This window comes from Antechinus flavipes, chromosome 4 (genome assembly GCF_016432865.1).
Source record: "Antechinus flavipes isolate AdamAnt ecotype Samford, QLD, Australia chromosome 4, AdamAnt_v2, whole genome shotgun sequence".
In the NCBI taxonomy this organism is placed as follows: domain Eukaryota; kingdom Metazoa; phylum Chordata; class Mammalia; order Dasyuromorphia; family Dasyuridae; genus Antechinus; species Antechinus flavipes.
The window spans coordinates 226,737,861-226,757,734 of NC_067401.1; the positions used below are offsets into that span (position 1 = coordinate 226,737,861).

At 32.8% G+C, this 19,874-nt stretch overlaps 1 protein-coding gene across 2 annotated transcripts in view; it reads right to left on the minus strand.

Moving 5' to 3' along the window:
• The window catches only part of KHDRBS2 (KH RNA binding domain containing, signal transduction associated 2), a 903,675-nt gene that overhangs the window by 347,920 nt on the left and 535,881 nt on the right, over nucleotides 1-19,874 (minus strand). For both annotated transcript variants that reach the window (XR_007953562.1, XM_051997202.1), the window contains exon 4: nucleotides 641-787. Coding sequence is in view for 1 of the 2 variants with exons in the window: in XM_051997202.1 (XP_051853162.1) it covers nucleotides 641-787 (147 nt within the window). In the remaining variant the exon portion in view is untranslated. The remainder of the gene's footprint in view (nucleotides 1-640; nucleotides 788-19,874) is intronic.

Genomic DNA, 19,874 nt, shown 5'->3' on the forward strand with positions numbered 1-19,874 from the left:
TTGATAATCTTCTCACTTTCCCTCTTCCCAGTTTCTTACATAGGCATGTGTTTCCATACTTGATATAATCAAATAAAATCAATTCATTTAAATCAGCCTAGTGTGGAACTCCACTGGTTTGAAACCCAACTTCAGACATTTATTAGTTGTAATTCTGAGTAAAACATTTTATTTTTATGAGCATTAGTTTCCTCTCTCTAGACTTCCTTTTCCGGCTTAAAATCTATGATCCTAGGAATTCAATTCCATTTTATTCAACAAACATTTGTTTAAAATAATTTACTAAATGCCTGAACCTTTTGGGATACATGGAAATTAAAATTAAATATAAATCAAAGGATAATTGACTTAGAGCTGGAAGATCTTCAGAGAGTTAAATGCAAGCCCTTCAAATGTGCAGATTAAGAAACTGAAGCCTATAAAAATTTTTATGTTTGACCAAGGTCACACATAATAATGTCTGAATTGGGATACAAATCCAAGTTCTCTCACTTCAATTTTAGTTTTTATTCCTTTTAATCAGACTTACTCTAATGTTGATGAATGGCAGTTGCTTTGTAAATGTAAGGTAATATCAAAATAACATTCAATTGTAAGGAAAGAACAACAACTTGTATATAAAATTATGTCAAGCACTTACTGGAACAAGGAACTTTTTGATCTCTTCCAATGCATGACTCATACGTGAATAAGCTTCCCCAGGTGGAGCAAAGACTTCGATTAACACATGAAGTTCATCACTCAGGTGGGCATATTTGGCTTCCCCACTCTTCCTTAGCTCTTCTTCCTGTGAAAGAGATTATTTTTAGAACTAAAAATCTACTTTTTTCCCCCCAGTGATTTATCATTTACAGAGAATGTGACAAAAGGAAATAATTAAATCAAATGTTCCATAAATGGAAGCTCTTTGAGAAATAAAATCTGGTATAAGCCTCTTAACAATCTTTTTAAATCATTTTTTGAGTGTTTGACTGATAAATCTGGCACAATTATCATCTGCAACAGATTTTAATCAGCACTCTATAAATTCAAAATATCTCAAAATGATTACAGAGATATCATTGTATCTTTATTATGCAATTTCTATTTGGGGAGGGAAACAAGCTAAGTTTATATACTCATGAAAAAGTGACAATATGAGTATCAGTATGTCTATGTGTTTATCTATACATTTTAAGAGCCTCCCACCTTAAAGAAAATAGGCATATAATAAGCTTAAAAAATCTCAGCAACATGACAATGTCCATTAAGTAATTATAAACCAGTTCATTATGTTATAAAGAAGAAACAATCCTTAGAAAGAACTATAAGGAAATTTGAGTGTGCAGCCATATTAAAGATGTGTCTGTATATTTACAAAAGTATGACAGGATTGAATATTATAGGAAAAAAGAGCATGTATTTGGTCATAGGAAAAGCTCAACTTCTTTATTTCAAATTATTTTCTTTTAGTAGGGACTATCCATTCCCCACCTTCTGTGCCATATCTGTTTTTGTTTGTTTGTTTGTTTTTGTTTTTGGTTTTGGTTTTTTTGCCTTTTTGCAAGCCCCTCCTCCCACCTAAAAGCTGGAATTCCTGGTTCCAGCCACATGCCTATTTGACATCACTGTTACTTCCTTAGCTATCAATATATCTTAAGTATTGGAGTAGAACTCCAATCTTTTTCTGAAAGAATAATCAACAGTTTGACCTACTTCTTTCAGATACCCACATAGAAAAAGAACATTCATTTACAATTTTATTTTCAAAAGTAGAAGAATTATGATCTGTTCCTTTTGTCTTCCTTTTAGAAGAATTAGGATTTGTTGCTAACATTAAGACTCATTAGACCAAACAGGATAGTTTGGCTTAATGAATTAGAGACAGGAAGATCTGCGCTCCAATCCTTCCACAGACAATTATGTCTTGTGTGGTCCTTGTAAAAGCAATATAGCTCAGTTGAGATTCCTCATCTTTAAAATATAAGTAACAATATTACCTACTTAACAGGGTTATTTAAATTTCAAAAGAAATGATATATATAATGTTTTGTAAATTTTAAAGTGCTATTTAAATGTTATTACCCATTACTGTTTTTATTGCATTTATAAAGCCCTTTCTTGTGCCAGGAACCATGTTAAATGTAATTTTTAAAAAAATAAATATTATCTCATTTCTTGATCATAATAAAAAATAAGAAATATTATTATCCCTTTTACAATATAGGAAACTGAGGAAAACAGATGTTAAATGACTTTTTCAAGATCATACAGTTAGAGGGCAACTAGGAACACAGTGGATAGAGCGCCAGGCCTGAATTCTTAGCTATGTGACCCTGGGCAAGTCATTTAACACCATTTGCCACAGAAAAAAAGCACAAAACAAAACAAAACAAAACACAAAGGTAGGTATCTGAAATCTGAATTAAACTCAGATTTTTTTTTTTTGTCTCTAGTCCCAGTAATCTATCTATTATATCACCAGTAGTCTATTTTTAAAAATTATTATTACTATTATTATCATTATTAAATAGCCCCACTTCTTGCCATGGAAAACACTTCTATTTGCATCATTGATCTAATTCCATACAATCTTCTTCAAATATTGCCCCCTATTATCTACATTCCCACAGTAAGCTGAAATCTCTCACTATTTTCTTGTTACTTTTTCTGCTGTCTATAGACACACCCATGTCTTTCTGCATACCTAAAAAATGTCTTCATTTGATTTGTCTGTCCATGCTAAATATCATTCTGGAACTTTCAACTCTTTGAGAATAGTTTACATACTGAGGTTCCATTTCCTTTCCTTCTAAATCATCTGTTGTCTGGCTTTCTACTACATAATTTAACTGAACCTATTCTTTCCCATGTTGCCAATTATCTCTCTTTTTTATTTTTTATTTTTGCTAATTATCTCTTAATTGCCAAATGTAATAATGTTTACTGAATCCTAATCCTTCTTGACTTTTCTGGTTTTGACAATTTTTCTCAAGTTTTCTCTAAGAGTAGCTTCCACTATCTCTTTTCTTCTCCCTTTCTTTTTCTTTAATGATGCTAGTGATGGAAAATGGAATGAAGGGTACTGGAATGAAGGGTACTAACACCTATTAAAAAAACTATAAACTTTTAATTTTGCTATTATAACTCTACATTAAAATCCATGCCTAATGATTAATCAGTATACATACTATTTAAAGAACCAAAATCATATCATTTTACATTGCTATCATTATAAATAAAATGAGGAGGAAATTGCAACAAAATAGAAACAGAACACACAGGTTCACATTGGATAAAATAATAAACATGTCTTTATTCTGCATCTAATGATAATGAGAAACACTGATCCATGGAACATTTGATATTGCAGTACAGATGACTCATTTAAAAATATGAAAAGAATTGTAACATATGCAATTATAACTATCCCTAAATTTTCCTTTAGAAAGAAAATGAAAAAAAAAACTTAAACATTTTTCAAATTGTTTTGACTTAGCAGTTGCATTTATATAATATTTCCAGGGTGACAAAGTACTTTATATAAATCATTCCATTCTTGATGACATCTACATAAAGGGGAACATGAGTGAAGATTAATATGAAAATGCAGTATAGGTGTAAGGAAAGAAAAAAGCAATGTTTCATGTCCACTCATCATTAATATTTTCTCCCATGATGGAATCAGAAGGTACTTGGCATGAAAAACACACACAAACACACATATGTGCATTCATACATACAGAAATAAACATGCAGAAGTTGATTATACTTCAACAGACCAGTACTGACTTGTTACAAATTAGAATTATTCCAGAGTCAGCTGTCTATTTACAAAAAAAATCACCAAAATATTTTTTTAGGTAATTGGGGAACTGGAGAGAGAGCTTGGAGGGCAGAATGAAATAAATATCTTTTGATCTTTCTCAATACAATACACCCACATACAAGAGCTTAAAATGTCTAGAACCAAATTCTTCCAGGAAAAATGAAGAAAAATTCAGCATGAGTTTTTTTTTTAAAAGCACAAAGCAACTTAAGGAAAACAGAAAGAGAGGTTTGTTCATTCTGGAGTGGGGGATGTTGTCCAGGAGCAATATATGAGAGGGAGACTTCTCATGCCAGCTATAAGCTGGCAGCAGTAGAAGCATCAAATTCCCAAGGATAGTGAGTTAGTTGAATACCTCATAAGAAAGAGGCCACAGAGAACCTCTGTACTAGCACTAAATGCAGGATAAATTGCCTTTTGGAAGCTCTATAACCAATTATCCAATTTCAGGTCATAGTTTCAGGGTAGAAAGTAATGATTGAAGACATGAGGAAACAGGAGTTCTATCTGTGTAAGCAGTATACAGAAGACCTGAAGGGCAGAGATGACACCTTTCTCCAGATTGTATCATTTTGGAAGCATCAACAATTTAATGACACCCACCGAGTTGATAAAGAAGGAAAAGTTCATAAAAGACAGAACTTCAGACCAGATATTCTCAACACTACTTATGGAAGAGACACCAACTCTAACATTACAATTTTAAATGAAGAAATAAGCAGAAAACAAACAAACAAACAAACAAACAAAGAAGCTAATGTTAAAAAAATTTATAATGGTGACAGGTAAGCTCAAGATAAGAATTCAGATGACTATTATTTTTTAAATGTTTGTAATGAAATTATTACAATAAAAAATGAAGAGTAGAAACAAGTCCAACAAGAATTCCCAGATGAATTTTTAAAAAGTGGGTCCTAAGATTTCTTCTCTATTTCTTTTTCATTAATGTTGATGGCAGAGTGGCAGAGAATAATAATGACTTGGAGTATATTTTCATATGGCATTAAACAAATGATTTAAAAAATCAAATAATATAATCAGTGGAAAAAATGGGAAAAGAAATGAGGACATTGCAATAAAATTGTGATAGAAGAAATGACAACTTTTTAAAATAACTTAAAAATTTTTTTTTATATTATCCCTTATACTCACTTCTGTTCTGACTTTTCCCCTTTCTCCCTTCACCCCCTCCCCCAGATGGCAAGCCATCCTATACAAGTTAAATATGTTGCAATGTATCCTAGATACAATATATGTTTGCAGAGCCAAACAGTTCTCTTGTTGCACAGGAAGAATTGAATTCAGAAGGTAAAAATAACCTGGGAAGAAAGACAAAAATACAAGCAGTTTAAATTCATTTCCCAGTGTTCTTTCTTTGAGTATAGCTGCTTCTGTCCATCCTTGATCAATTGAAACTGAGTTAGATCTTCTCTTTGTCAAAGAAATCCACTTCCATCAGAATACATCCTCATACAGTATCGTTGTTGAGGTATATAATGATCTCCTGGTTCTGCTCATTTCACTTAGCATCAGTTCATGTAAATCTCACCACTCCTCTCTGTATTCACCTTTATGATCTTTTCTTACAGAACAATAATATTCCACAACATTCATATTCATATACCACAATTTACTCAATCATTCTCCAATTAATGGGCATCCATTCATTTTCCAGCTTCTAGCCACTACAAACAGGGCTGCCAGAAACATTTTGCCACATACAGGTCCCTTTCCCTTCTTTAGTATTTCTTTGGGGTATAAGCCTAATAGAAACACTGCTGGATCAAAGGGTATGCACAGTTTGATAACTTTTTGAGCATAGTTCTAAATTGCTCTCCAGAATGGCTGGATGTATTCACAATTCCACCAACAATGTATCAGTGTTCCTGTTTTCCCACATTCCCTCCAACATTCTGCATTATCTTGCCCTGTCATTCTAGCCAATCTGACAGTGTGTAGTGGTATCTCAGAGTTGTCTTAATTTGCATTTCTCTGATTAATAATGACTTGGAGCATATTTTCATATGGCTAGAAATAGTTTCAATTTCTTTGGAAATGACAACTTGTTAAGAAATAAAAATTTCATTGAAGAAAATAATTCTTTAAAAGTAAGAATTAATCAGGTGAAGATGATTGGTTCCATAAGATATAAATTGTTTCAATAAAACAAAATAAAAAAAAAACTGAAAAATTAAAAGAAAGTAAAAAGGGGAAATAAAAATAAAAACTCTGATCAGAAAAAAATAGATCAAAGTGAAACAACTTAAGAGTTATTGGATCATCTGAAAGCCATGATTTTTTTAAAAAAAGATTCTACATATCATTTACTCCCAAGAAATTATAAAGGAAAAGTAGCCCCAATATCTTAGAACTAGAAAGAAAAATAGAAATTGGAAAAAAATCCAGTGATCATTTTCTGAAAGAAACCTTCAGATAAAAAAAAATCAAGAATATTACCATCAAAATCCCGAATTCCCACATCAAGGAATGTTGCAAATTTCTAGAAAGTAAAAATTTAGGGAAGATGATACATATAACTCTTGAGAACTGTTATCTTTGTCAGGGGTATATTAAGAGAGAATAGATATAAGCTGATTTTAATGTGATGATATAAGGAAAACATCAAAGGAAAAGGGGAAAGGAAAGAGAAGAGTATAACTAGGGGAAAATGGATGGAAGAAAATACTAAATTAGAATTTTGAATTTGAATGTGAATGGGATAAATTCTCCCATAAAATGGAAGTTTACAACAGAGTGGATTAACAGCCAGAATATTATAATATGTTGTTTACAAGAAATAGATTTGAAACTGACAGATACATACAGAGTAAAGGTAAAAGTCTGGAGCAGAATCTATTATGCTTCAGCTAAAGTTAAAAAAAAAAAAAAGCAAGGTTAGCAATAGTGAGCTCTGATCAAGCAAAATCAAAAACAGATCTAATTAAAAGAAATAAGGAAGGAAACTACATCTTGATAAAGGGTACCATAAATAATGAAGTAATATGAATACTAAATTTATATGTATCAAGTTGCTGGAGGAGAAGTTGAGAGAAGTGCAAGAAGAAATAGACAGAAACACTATACTAGTGGGGGATCTCAACCTTGTTCTATCAGAATTGGATAAATTGACACAAAAAAATAGACCTTAGTTCATCATATCTAACCTTTTAAAAATTCTATTTGGAGAAAATTAAATGGGAATACTAAAGAATTTACTTTTTTTCTCTGTGGTACATGGAACCTACACTAAAGCTGACTATATATTAGGTCATAAAAACCTCAAAATCAAAAGCAGAAAGGCAGAATTTGTAAATGCTTCTTTTTCAGATCATGATGCAATAAAATTGCATGTAATAAAGGTCCAGGGAAAAATAGACCAAAAGTTTATTAGAAACTAAATAAGCTAATTCTAAAGAATGAGACCATAAAAACAATTGATAATTTCATCCAAGAGAATGACAACAATGAGACACGATATCAAAATTTATGGGATGCAGCTAAAGCAGTTCTTAAGGGAAATTCTTGGGGAAATTTTTATATCTCTTGATGCTTACATAAATAAAATAGAGAAAAAGAAGACCAATGAATTGGGCATGCAACTAAAAGAACAAATCAAAAATCCCAAACTAAATACTAGATTTAAAAATTCTGAAAATAAAAGTAAAGATTAACAAAATGGGAAACTGAAGTAAAAAAAAAAAAAAACACCACTTTTGAACTAATAACAAAACTAGGAATTGCTTTTATTTATTTGGGGGGAAGCAATACAATTGATAAATCTTTTGTTAATATGATTAAAAAAAGAAGAAAACCAAATTACAAGTATCAAAAATGAAAAGGTGAATTTACCACCAATGAAGAGGAAATTAAAACAATAATTATGAGCTATTTTACCAAATTGATTGTCAATAAATTTTATAATCTAAGTGAAATGGAAAAACACTTTCAAAATATAGGTTACCCAGATTAAAAGATGAAAAAATGAATTACTTAAATAGTCCCAATTTAGAAAAAGAAATTCAATAAGCTATTAATGAACTCTATAAGAAAAAAAATCTCCAGAGCCATATGGATTTATAAGTGAATTTATGAAACATTTAGTGAACAATTAATTCCAATACTACACAAACTATTTAGAAAAATAGGGGAAGAAGTGTCCTACCAAATTCCTATTGTGACAAAGATGATGCAGATACCTAAACCAGGAAAGGCCAAAACAGAGAAAGAAAATTATAGGCCAATTTCTCTAAGAAATATTGATGCAAAAGTCTTAAATAAAATATTAATAGAAAGAGATTACATCAATTTATCACCAGGATAACATATTATAACCAAGTAGATTTATACTAGAAATGGAGAATCGGTTCAACATCAGGAAAACTAGCAGCATAATTGACTGTATCAATAACCAAAACTAACAGAAATCATACAGTTATATCAATAGATGTTTTTTCCACATATGACTAAATACAACACCCATTCCTATTAAAAACACTAGACAACATAGAAATCAATGGAATTTTCATTAAAATGATAAATAGCAACTATCTAAAACCATCACCAAGCATTAAATGTAACAGGGATAAAGTAGAAGCACGCCCAATAAGATGAGAGGCAAAAGAAGTTACCCACTATCACTATTACTATTCAATATTGTGTTGGAAATGGCACCTGTTCAGTTCTATACCAATAAAAAAGCCATAAAATTATTTTGTAGCACTAGAAAAAAATAATAAAATTCATCTGGAAGAACAAATGTGCAAAAATATTAGGGGAATTAATGAAAAAATACAAATGATAGTAGCACAGCAGTACTAGACCTAAAACTATTATAAAGCAGGTGGCATCAAAACCATTTGGTACTGGCTAAAAAATAGAGTGATGAATCAGTGAGCTAGGTTATTTGTAGCAGTACTTTTTGTAGTGGTAAGAAACTGGAAACTGAGTGGATGCCCATCAGTTGGAGAATGGCTGAAAAAGTTATGGTATATAAATGTAATGGAATATTATTGTTCTAAGAAAAGATCAGGGAGTTGATTTCAGAAAGGCCTGGAGAGACTTATATTAACTCATATTAAGTGAAGTAAGTAGAACCAAGAGAACATTTTACACAGCAAGAAGAAAATCATGTGATGATTAATTGTGATGGATTTGGCTCTTTTCAAAAATTTAGATGATTCAGGGCAATTTCAATAGATTTGTGATCAAGAGAGCCATCTCCATCCAGAATGGACCATGGGGACTGAATGTGAATCACAACAAAGTATTTTCACCTTTTTTGTCACTATTGTTTGCTTGCTTAATTTTTCTTTCTTCTCCCCTTTTGATCTGATTTTTCCTGTTTATGAAAAATGTGGAAATATGTTTAGAATTGTACATGTTCAACCTATACTCAATTATGTGCTGTTTAGGGGAGAGAAAAAGTATGGAGGGAAAGAGAAAAATTTGGAACACAAGGTTTTGCAAAAATGTTGCAAGCTATCTTTGCATAGGTTTTGAAATAAATTTTTAAAAAGCTACTATTGCTTTTTTTTTTTAAAGAAATAATTTAGCTAAGATGGTAGAGGGAAGTTAGGAAGCTATTTGAGCTCTCTGTTTTTCTTGAAAATCACATGAAACCAAGATTTTGAACAAAGTCTGATGGAATGAAACCATTCTTCTGCTCAAGTCAGATTGGAAAAAAAAAAAACTTCAAGAAATGTTAGTCTCTTTATGATGAAAAGTAAGTTCATCCCACCTCAGACAGAGGCTGGGAAAGCCAGCGAGAGCATCTTAACCACAGAAGATCAGTAACTGAAACCCTCGGTTCTGGCTCAGTAGAGGAGATCAGGGGGCAGCCTTCAGTTCCAGCTTAGTAGACAAATTCTGGGAAACAAGGCTGTTTCCTAGAAGGAATAGATTAAGCTACCCCATGCAAAAACAAGGAGCTATGCTCAAAGCTGTATAGGAAACTTGAGACAGCATCCCCTTTGTCTCTGGAACAGAGATTAAACATAAAAGTAAAAAAAAAGAGGAAATACAAAAAAAAAAAAGAAAAAAGAAAAAAGAAAGAAAGAAAGAAAAGAAAATGAGCAAGGTAAAAAAAAAAAAAAAAACTTGACCATACCAAGTTTTAATTTCAGAATACAAAAGCAAAAACTCAGAGAAGGACATAATGTCCACAGAGGAAATCTCAAAGAGTGATATGAATTGGTTATAAGCCCAAAGAAGCTATAAGTGCTATACAAATGTTAAAAGCCACATAAAAGTGGCAAAAGAAAAATGAGGAAAGAAATTAGGGATATGTAAGAGAGAGTCTACAGCTTAGAAAAGGAAAGCAATTCCTTAAAAAAAAGCATTGGCCAAATTGAAAAAAAAAAAACACTGAAGAAAACAATATCTTCAAAAGTAGAATTAAATAAATGGAAAAAGAGATACAAAAGCTAAGTGAAGAAAATTACATATTAAAAACTAATAGGGCAATGGAACAAAAGAAAAAAATGAAGAAAAGGTAAATGTTGGAATCTTTACTAACTGCTAACTCATTAGAGTTGATATTTTGGACCAGAACCTGAAACAAGGTACTAAGTAGAACTAATTGATACAATGCTTGTGTTTACACCTTTGCTCATTGAAATTCACAAGTATGGGAGATTCACAAAGTAAACTATGTAATTTTATGAATTCACACCTCCCTTGAAGCTCTTAGGGCCAGAGAACACTCTGGGAGAAACCCATAATCCCTCTCTCTTGTAATCCACAATTCCTCTCTCTCATATATAAGAAACAGAGAGAGGCTCTTGGACAGAATTCAGCTGAATTACATGAAGAGTGGAGCTGAATTTAGATTGAGAAGAGAGCATCAAGTGAATTCAGCCAGAAGCCCTCTCTGAGTGAAGAGTTTTAATTCGGAACATTGACTGGGGTCAGAGAGGAGCACTCTGGGAGATAGAGAGCCAGAAACTCTCTCCCCCAAGCAGTTAGCTTATCTGGTCCCTTCCATTCACCACTTTCTGGACCTCTCCACATCATTTGGCGATTATCTAAAGATAGTGGAGCTGCTCTCACTGGACACTGCTCTTCTGATGGGTTATAAAACTTTTCTGCTGGAGCCAGTGCATCTTTATCAAAGATTAAAAAATTAATGGTATAGAGAACTAAATTTAGAAGTTCTCTAGGGTTACCCATGGCTCCCCCTTTCTTTTGTTTTTGGAGGAGTGACTTAATGTCCCTGTTTCTTCTTTCTATGATTGCCTGACCTTGAGGATTAAAGGGTATGCCAATAGTGTATAAAATCTTATATTGTGCACAAAAGTATTCAAAATGTTTGGAGGTATATGCAGGTCCATTATTTGTTTTTATTTCTTGTGGCACACCCATAATTGCGAATGCTTGAATGAGGAATTCAGTGCACTCGGGCTGTCTCTTTTGCTGCTGGTATTGCAAAAGTGAATCCAGAAAAGGTGTCTACTACAATGTAGATAAAAGAAAAGATTTATAATGGGTCACATCCATTTGCCAGATTTCATTGGGTCTCAAACCACGAGGGTTCTTCCCTGGAGGCAGTGTAGGAGGGTGGAAAGGAAGGCAAGCTATACAGCTTTTTACTATGCTCCTAGCTTCCTCTTTTGTTATCCCACAACAACGCAAAGCTCAAGCAGCCTGATGGTATTTAGAATGGGATTCCTGGGCCTCCTGAAATAAAGGTGTACTGGCTAACATAGTTAGAAGGCTATCTGCCTTTGAATTTCCATCAAAAATAGGACTTGGAAGTCCACTACGTGAATGGACATGCAATATATAAATCTTTCCTGGATGCTTTCTCACTTGAAGTTCCTTAAAGAGCTGATATATATTAGAAGCTGCAAATTTTATTTGGGCTGTGGTAATTCTTTATACCACACCAACTAAATAGGTTGAATCAGATATTATATTTATGTCTCCTGGGTAATAAATGAGAGCTAGCATGATCACATATAATTCGTTCTGCTGAGTGGACTGAAAAGGAGTTCTGATTACTCTTTTTAATGGTTAAATCATGAGAGTATACAGCACAAATATTTGATTTGGCTGCATCTGTAAAAATAGTTGGTCCTTTAAGAGAAACCTTAGAAACCTTCTCAAAAATCCATTGCCAATTATGCAGTAGTCTGGTTATCTTTAATGGAGACCCAGGTGCAAAATTTGGAGCCGTGGCCAATAAAATTTGTCACTCTGGAATGGTCTCACAGCATACATTAATCTGTGCATTTGTATAAAAGGTTTATATCTTGTCAGATCTTGTCCCAGATAATTGTACTGCTCGCTTAATTCTAGCCACAAGCACTGCATAAGGAGAAAGGCTTTGTTCTGGTTTTTCCAGGAGGTTCACCCACTCTATCACACTATCTCCTTGATGAAGGACTGCTATGGGTGCCTCTTTCGTAGCAAAAACTGATATTTCCAAGGGTTTTTGAGTTACTCTTTCAACCACATTGGATAAAGCCAGTTCAACTTCTCTCAAAGCCTCTTGAGCTTCTTTTGTAAGCTGGCGTGGTGAATTTAAAGCAGTGTCTCCCCTTAAAATGTCATATAGGGGTTGCAATTGATTGGTAGTTAAACCTAACACTGGATACATCCATTGGATATCTCCTATTAATTTTTGGAAATCATTTAAGATGTTCAACCTCTCTGTTCTTAAAGACAGTTTTTGTTCTGTTAAGTGCCTTAGGATATATTTTATATCCTAAATATTGAAAAGGAGCATGCCTTTGAATTTTTTTCTGTAGTGATATGAAGTTCATAGTTTCTTAGTGTTTCTATGGTCTTTTGTAGACATTCTCCAGCCAGCCAAGTGGAAAATGGAATGGATCTCTCTTGCCTCGAAGAGAGGGCTTCTGGCTCTCAATCACCCAGAGTGCTCCTCTCTGACCCCAGTCAATGTTCCGAATTAAAACTCCTCACTCAGAGAGAGCTTTTGGCTGAATTCACTTGACGCTCCCTTCTCAATCTAAATTCAGCTCCACTTTCCATGTAATTCAGCTGAATTCTGTCTGAAAGCCTCTGTATGTTTCTTATATATGAGAGAGAGGAATGGTGGGATATGAGAGAGAGGGATTATGGGTTTCTTCCCAGAGTACTCTCTGGCCCTAAGAGCTTCAAGGGAGGTGTGAATTCACAAAGTTACACAATTAACTTTGTGAATGTCCCATACTTGTGAATTCCAATGAGTAAGGTGTAAACATTGTATCAATTACATTGAATTAACACTAGGATTCTAGCATCTCCCTTGAGTTATCACCTTGTTTCAAGTTGAGTTAATACTAGGATTCCAACAGGTTAAAAAAAATATGAAAAAAATACCTCATTAAAAACATGCAACCTGGAAAATAGATCCAGAAGAGCCAATTTAAAAATGTTAGGTCTACTTACTATTAAGAGATAGTAAGGAAAACTGCTTGAATATTCTAGAAACAGAGGGAGAAATAATCATTGAAAAAATCCATCAATCATCTTCAGAAAGAGATCCAATAAGGAAAACCCCAAAGAAATATTATTGCAAAACTCCAGAACTACAATCTGAAGGAAAAAAAAAATACTGCAAGCTGCTGGACAACGGCAATTCAAATATCAAGGAGCAAGAGTCAGGATTACCCAGGATATTGCTGCTTCTACAATAAAGGATCAGAGGATCTGGAATATCATATTCCAGACAGCAAAGGACTTGGGATTATAGTGAAGAATGAACTACCTAACAAGACTTAGTATCAGCTTTCAGGGAAAGCAATGGATCTTCAATAAAGGAAGAAAGTTTCAATCATTTCTATTGAAAAAAAAAACAACAACAACAACAGAAAAATCTAATCTTCAAGCACAGGACTAAAGAGAAGCATAGAAAAATAAACATAGGATATATATATATATATATATATATATATATATATATACACACACACACACATATACACACACACACACACACACACACACACACACACACACACATATATATATATATAAAGAATTGAAAGGATAAATTGTTTACATTCCTAGATGACAAAATGATTTCTGTAACTTTTGAGAAAAGTATCAGTTACTAGGACACAAAGAAGGGGGAATCACATGGACAGAGGATGTACTTATGAATGGACTCTGATGTGATATCAAAGAAAAAGATATCAAGGGGTGGAAAAAAGAATTGTACTAGAAGAAGAGGAAAGGGGAGGTATGAGAAATTAGATCACATGAAGAGACAAAAAATACCCATTATAATCAAGGGAAAGAAGGGAAGGGGATGAGCATTGTCTGAAGTTTGATGTTATCAGTTTTGGCTCAAAGAGGGAATAATTTCATCATTCACTTGTCTACAGAAACTTATCTAACCCTATAAAGAAGTAGGAGAAGAAAGAGGAAAGAAAAGAGAGGGGCTGGATAGAAAGAATGATAGAAAAATTAAGAAAAAAAATGACAGAAGGAATGACAGGAAAGAAAGGGAGAACCAAAGTATCTAATGGGAGAAAATAGGATGGAGGGAAATACAGAGCTGGTTATCATAATTGAACGTGAATGGGGTGAACTCTTCCATAATATGGAATCAAGTAACAGAGTAGATTAAAAAAAGAATCAATATCTTGTTTAAAAGAAACACATTTGACACAGAAAGACACTGACGGAGTAAAGGTAAAAGGCTGGAACAGAATTTATTATGTTTCAGCTGAAGTTAAAAAAGAAAAAACAGAAGTAGCAAATCTGATCTCAGATAAAGCAAAAGTAAAAATAGATCTAATTAAAAGAGATAAGGGAGGAAAATACATCTTGATAAAGGGTAGGAGAAACAATTAAGTAATAATGATGTTAAATGTATATGCATGAAGTGGTAAAGCATACAAATACCTAGAGAAGATATTGAACCATTTACAGGAAGAAAGGCAGCAAAACTATAATAGTGGGGGACCACAACCTTCCTTTCTCAGAATCAGATAAAGTTAATGATAAAATATACAAGAAAGAAACTAGGGAGATAAAAGAATCCAACAAAACATAGATATGACAGACATCTGTAGAAAATTGAATAGGGACAGAAAGTATTTCTTTTTTTTGGCAGTTTACAGAAAAATCGACAATGTAATAGGGCCTTAAAACCCTCATTATCAAATGCAGGAAGTCAATCATTGTAAATGCTTCTTTTTCAGACCATAACACAATAAAAATTGCATTCAGTAATAGGCCAGGGAAAGTAGACTAAAAACCAATTGGAAATTAAATAATCTAATTTCTAAAGAATTATTTGATCAAGTAACAAATCATGGAAACAATCCAGAATTTAATTCGAGAGAACAACAATAACGAGACAATATACCAAAACCTATGGGACACAGGCAAAACAGTTCTTAGTGGAAATTTTATATTTTTAATTAGCTAATGAATAAAATAGAGGAAGAGGAGATCAATGATTTGGAAATACATCTAAAAAGACTAACAGAAGAACAAATTAAAAACCTCCAATTAAATGCCAAATTAAAAATTCTGAAACTCAAAAGAGAGATTAATAAAATTGAAACAAGAAAACTTTTGAATTATTAAAAAAAAAAACCAAGAGTTGATTTTATGAAAAAAAAACAAAAAACAAATGAGATAAACTTTTGGCTAATTTGATTAGAAAAAAAAGAAAAATAACAAATCACCACCATCAAATATGAAAAGGATGAACTTACTACCAATGACAAAGAAATTAAAGCAATAATTACGAACTATCTTGCCCAACTTTGTGGCAGCAAATTTAACAAGTTAATTGAAATAGATGAATATTTACAAAAATATAAAATGCTGAGACTGGCAGAAGAGGAAATAAACTACTTACATAGTACCATTTTAGAAAAAGAAATTGAAGAAGCCATTAATTAACTATCTAAGAAAAAAATTTCCAGTGCCAAATGGCAAAAGTGAATTTTGCCAAACATTTAAAGAACAATTATTTCCAATACTAAGGAATCTATTTGGAAAAATAGGTAAAGAAGGAGTTCTATCAAATTCTCTCTGTGATACAAATATAGTACTGATATCTAAACCAGGAAAGAAAAAAAAAACAGAGAAAGAAAATACAGACTAATCTACCTAATGAGTATTGATGGAAAAATTTTAAAGAAAACTTTAGCAAAGAGATTAAAGCAACTTCTCAGCATGACATTATATTATAACCAAATGGGATTTATACTAGGAATGCAGGGTTAGTTCAATATCAGGAAAACTATTACCATAACTGACCATGTCAACAACAAAACCAACAGAAATTATGTGATAATCTCAATATATGTAGAAAAAGCTTTTGATAATTCCTATTAAAAACATTAGCGTGTGAAGGGATAAAGGGAGTTTTCCTTAAAATAACAAGCAGTATTTATCTAATATCAATAACAATCATTATTTGTAATGGAGAGAAGCTGGATATATTCCCAATAATATCAGTGGTGAAACAAGGTTGACTATTATCACCATTATTATTCAAGAAATGCTTGCTTTAGCAATAAGAAAATAAATTTTAAGGAATTAGAATAGGCAATAAGGAAATAAAATTATCATTCTTTGCAGATGATATAATGATATATTTAGAGAACTCCAGATAATCATCCAAAAACCTATTCAAAACAGTTAATAACTTTAGCAATGTTGCAGAATATAAAATAAAATCACACAAATCATCAGCATATAAGACTGACAAAGCCCATCACCAAGAGATTGAAAGAGAGATTCCATTTAAAATAACTGTAGACAAAATAAAATACTTAGGGATCTATCTGCCAAGACAAACCCAAGAACTCTATGAACAAAATTAAAAAAAAAAAACACTTCCCACAAATAAAGTCTGATCTAAATAATTGGAAAAATATCAATTGCTCATGGGTAGACTGAGTTAATACCATAAAAAGGACAATTCTGCCTAAATTGGTCTACTTGTTCAGTATCATACAAATCAAAGGACTTAAAAACATTTTATAATGTTTTTAGAAAAAATAATAACAAAATTAATCTGGAAGAAAACAAAGTCAAAAATATCAAGGGAATTAAGAACAACAACAACAAAAAAAATACAAAGGCTTAGCAGTACCAACCTAAAACTATATTATAAAACAGCAATAATCAAAACCATTTGGTACTGACTACAAAATACAATGGTAGATATGGCAAAATAATCAAGGCTTATAATAAGCTAGTATTTGATAATTCCTCAAATTCCAGTTCTGGGATAAGAACTCACAATTTGATGAAAATTGCTGGTAAAACTGGAAAACAATAAGACAGAAATTTGGCATAGACCTGTATCTCATACCCCATACCCTGATTTGGGCATTAAGAGCAATAACATTAAAAGAGAAGAGATTTATGGACATCTTTGGAAAAGGGAGGAATTTATGACCAAAGGAAAATTAGAGTACATTGTGAAAGGCAAAATGGATAACTTTGTTTATATTAAACAATTTTTTTTTGTGCATAAACAAAACCAACAGAAACAAGATTAAATGGGAACTAGACAACTAGGAAAATTTTTTGCAGCCAGTCTTTCTGACAAAGAGCTCTAAAATATATAAAGAATTGTGTCAAATTTTTATAAATACAAGTCATTCTTCAATTGATAAATGTCAAAGGATAAGAACAGACAATTTTCAGATGATGAAATTAAAGTCATCAATAAGACATATGGAAAAATGCTCTAAATTATTATTAATAAGAGAAATATAAATTAAAACAACTCTGAGGTATCACCTCACAACATTGATATTGGCTAAAATGACAGGAGAAGATAATGATAAAATGTTGGAGGAAGTGTGGAAAAACTGGGACACTAATGCATTGTTTGTGAAGTTGTGAAATGCCAACCATTTTAGAGAGCAATTTGGAACTATCCAAGGGGCTACTAATCTGTGCATACCCCTTTTCAATGCTGCTATTGGGTCTATATCCCAAGGAAATCATAAAGAAAGGAAAAGGACCCACATGTGCAAAAATGTTTGGTAATGTCTCTTTCTGTGGTAGCAAAGATTTGGAAAAGGAGTGGATGCCCATCAATTGGTGTATGACTGGTTGTGGTGAAGATAATGGAATATTATTGTTCTATGAAAAGCTATAAACAAACTGATTATAGAAAAGCCTGGCAAAATTTACATGAACTGATGCTGAGTGAAATAAGCAGAGGCAAGAATACACTATACACAGTAACAGGGAAAATGTGCAATGATCAACTATGAAAGGTTTGGTTCTTCTTAGTAGTTCAATGATCCAAAGCAATCCCAATAGACTTTTGATAGAAAATACCATCTGTATTCATAAAAGGAACTAAGGAACCTGAATGTAAATCAACACACACTATGTTCACTTCTTTTTTTTTTTTTTTTAATCTCTCCCATTTTTTTTCCTTTTGCACTGATTTTTCTCTCTCAACATGATTCATAAAGCAATGTGTATTAAAAGTAAATAAACTTATTAAATAAAAAAGACCAGAACTGATTAGAAAAGTTGACATTCCAACACTCCTCATAAAAAGCATAAAAAGATAAATGGACTGAAGCAGGACCAAGATGGATAAGATAAACCAGATATTGCCTGAAATTTCTTCAGTTTCTCTCAGAATCAATGCTAGATCAAAACAATGAATGGATTCTGAAGCAATAGAACCATAAACATTTTGACTGAAACAATTTTCCATTTTAAGATAGCATGGAAGGATGTCAGGAGAGTGTTGTCCCACTTGGGCAGAGCTCCAGGGCTCAGTGGGTTAGCTGTGCAATCTCCAACCCCACCCTAGAATTCAAATTGGGAATCCTTGAATTCTGGCATAACAGGCAGGACCAGGATAGGCCAACCCAACACACTGGGAAAGCTGTCAACACTCATAAGAACCCAAGCAGAAAGTTAGTAAGAGGCTGCTGTTCCCTTGTTTCCCTGCAACAAAATAGCTTGGAGAAATCTTTCTTGTGATTTTGGAACAGACCTTAACTTTTAAAAGTGAGCAAAAACTCAAAAACATCCCTGATCATAAAAAGCTACCATGGAGACAGAGATCATCAGAACACAAACCCAGAAGAGGACAGCAGTAGAAAAAATGCCTTCATGTGAAGACTCCAAAGAGAATATAAACTACTCTCTCAAGCTCAAAAGGTTCTCAGAAGAGCTTAAATATCTTTAAAGAGGTAAAGAGAAAATGGGAGAAAAAATTTTGAGAATTATAAAAGCTTGAAAGTGGTGATCCAACAGCTTGGAAAAAGAAATATAGAAATTAATTGAAAGAAACAATTCATTAAAAATAAATTTAAAGAAATGGGAAAAATCCATTGAACATAGACCCTTTAAAAATACAATTGGCAGGGGCAGCTAGATGGCACAGTGGATAGGGCACTGGCCCTGAAGGCTAGAGGACCTGAGTTCAAATCCAGCCTCAGATATTTAATACTTCCTAGCTGTGTGACTCTTAGCAAGTCACTTAATCCCAATTGCCTCAGTTAAAAAACAAACAAAAACAAATAAACAAACAAATTTTAAAAATTCAATTGGCCAAATGAAAAAGGAGGTAAAAAAGGTAACCAAAGAAAATAATTCATAAAAATTAGAATTGGACAAGTAGAAGGGGATTACTCAATGAAACATCAAGAATCAGTCAAAGGACAGGGAAAGATAATGGGGAATGTTGGAGGGGATGTGGGAAAACAGGGACACTGATACATTGTTGGTGGAATTGTGAACACATCCAGCCATTCTGGAGAGCAATTTGGAACTATGCTCAAAAAGTTATCAAGCTGTGCATACCCTTTGATCCAGCAGTGTTTCTACTGGGCTTATACCCCAAAGAGATACTAAAGAAAGGAAAGGGACCTGTATGTGCCAAAATGTTTGGGCAGCCCTGTTTGTAATGGCTAGAAGCTGGAAAATGAAAGGATGTCCATCAATTGGAGAATGGTTGAGTAAATTGTGGTATATGAACGTTATGGAATATTATTGTTCTGTAAGGAACGACCAGCAGGATGAATACAGAGAGGACTGGCGAGACTTACATGAACTGATGCTGAGTGAAATGAGCAGAACCAGGAGATCATTATATACCTCAACAATGATACTG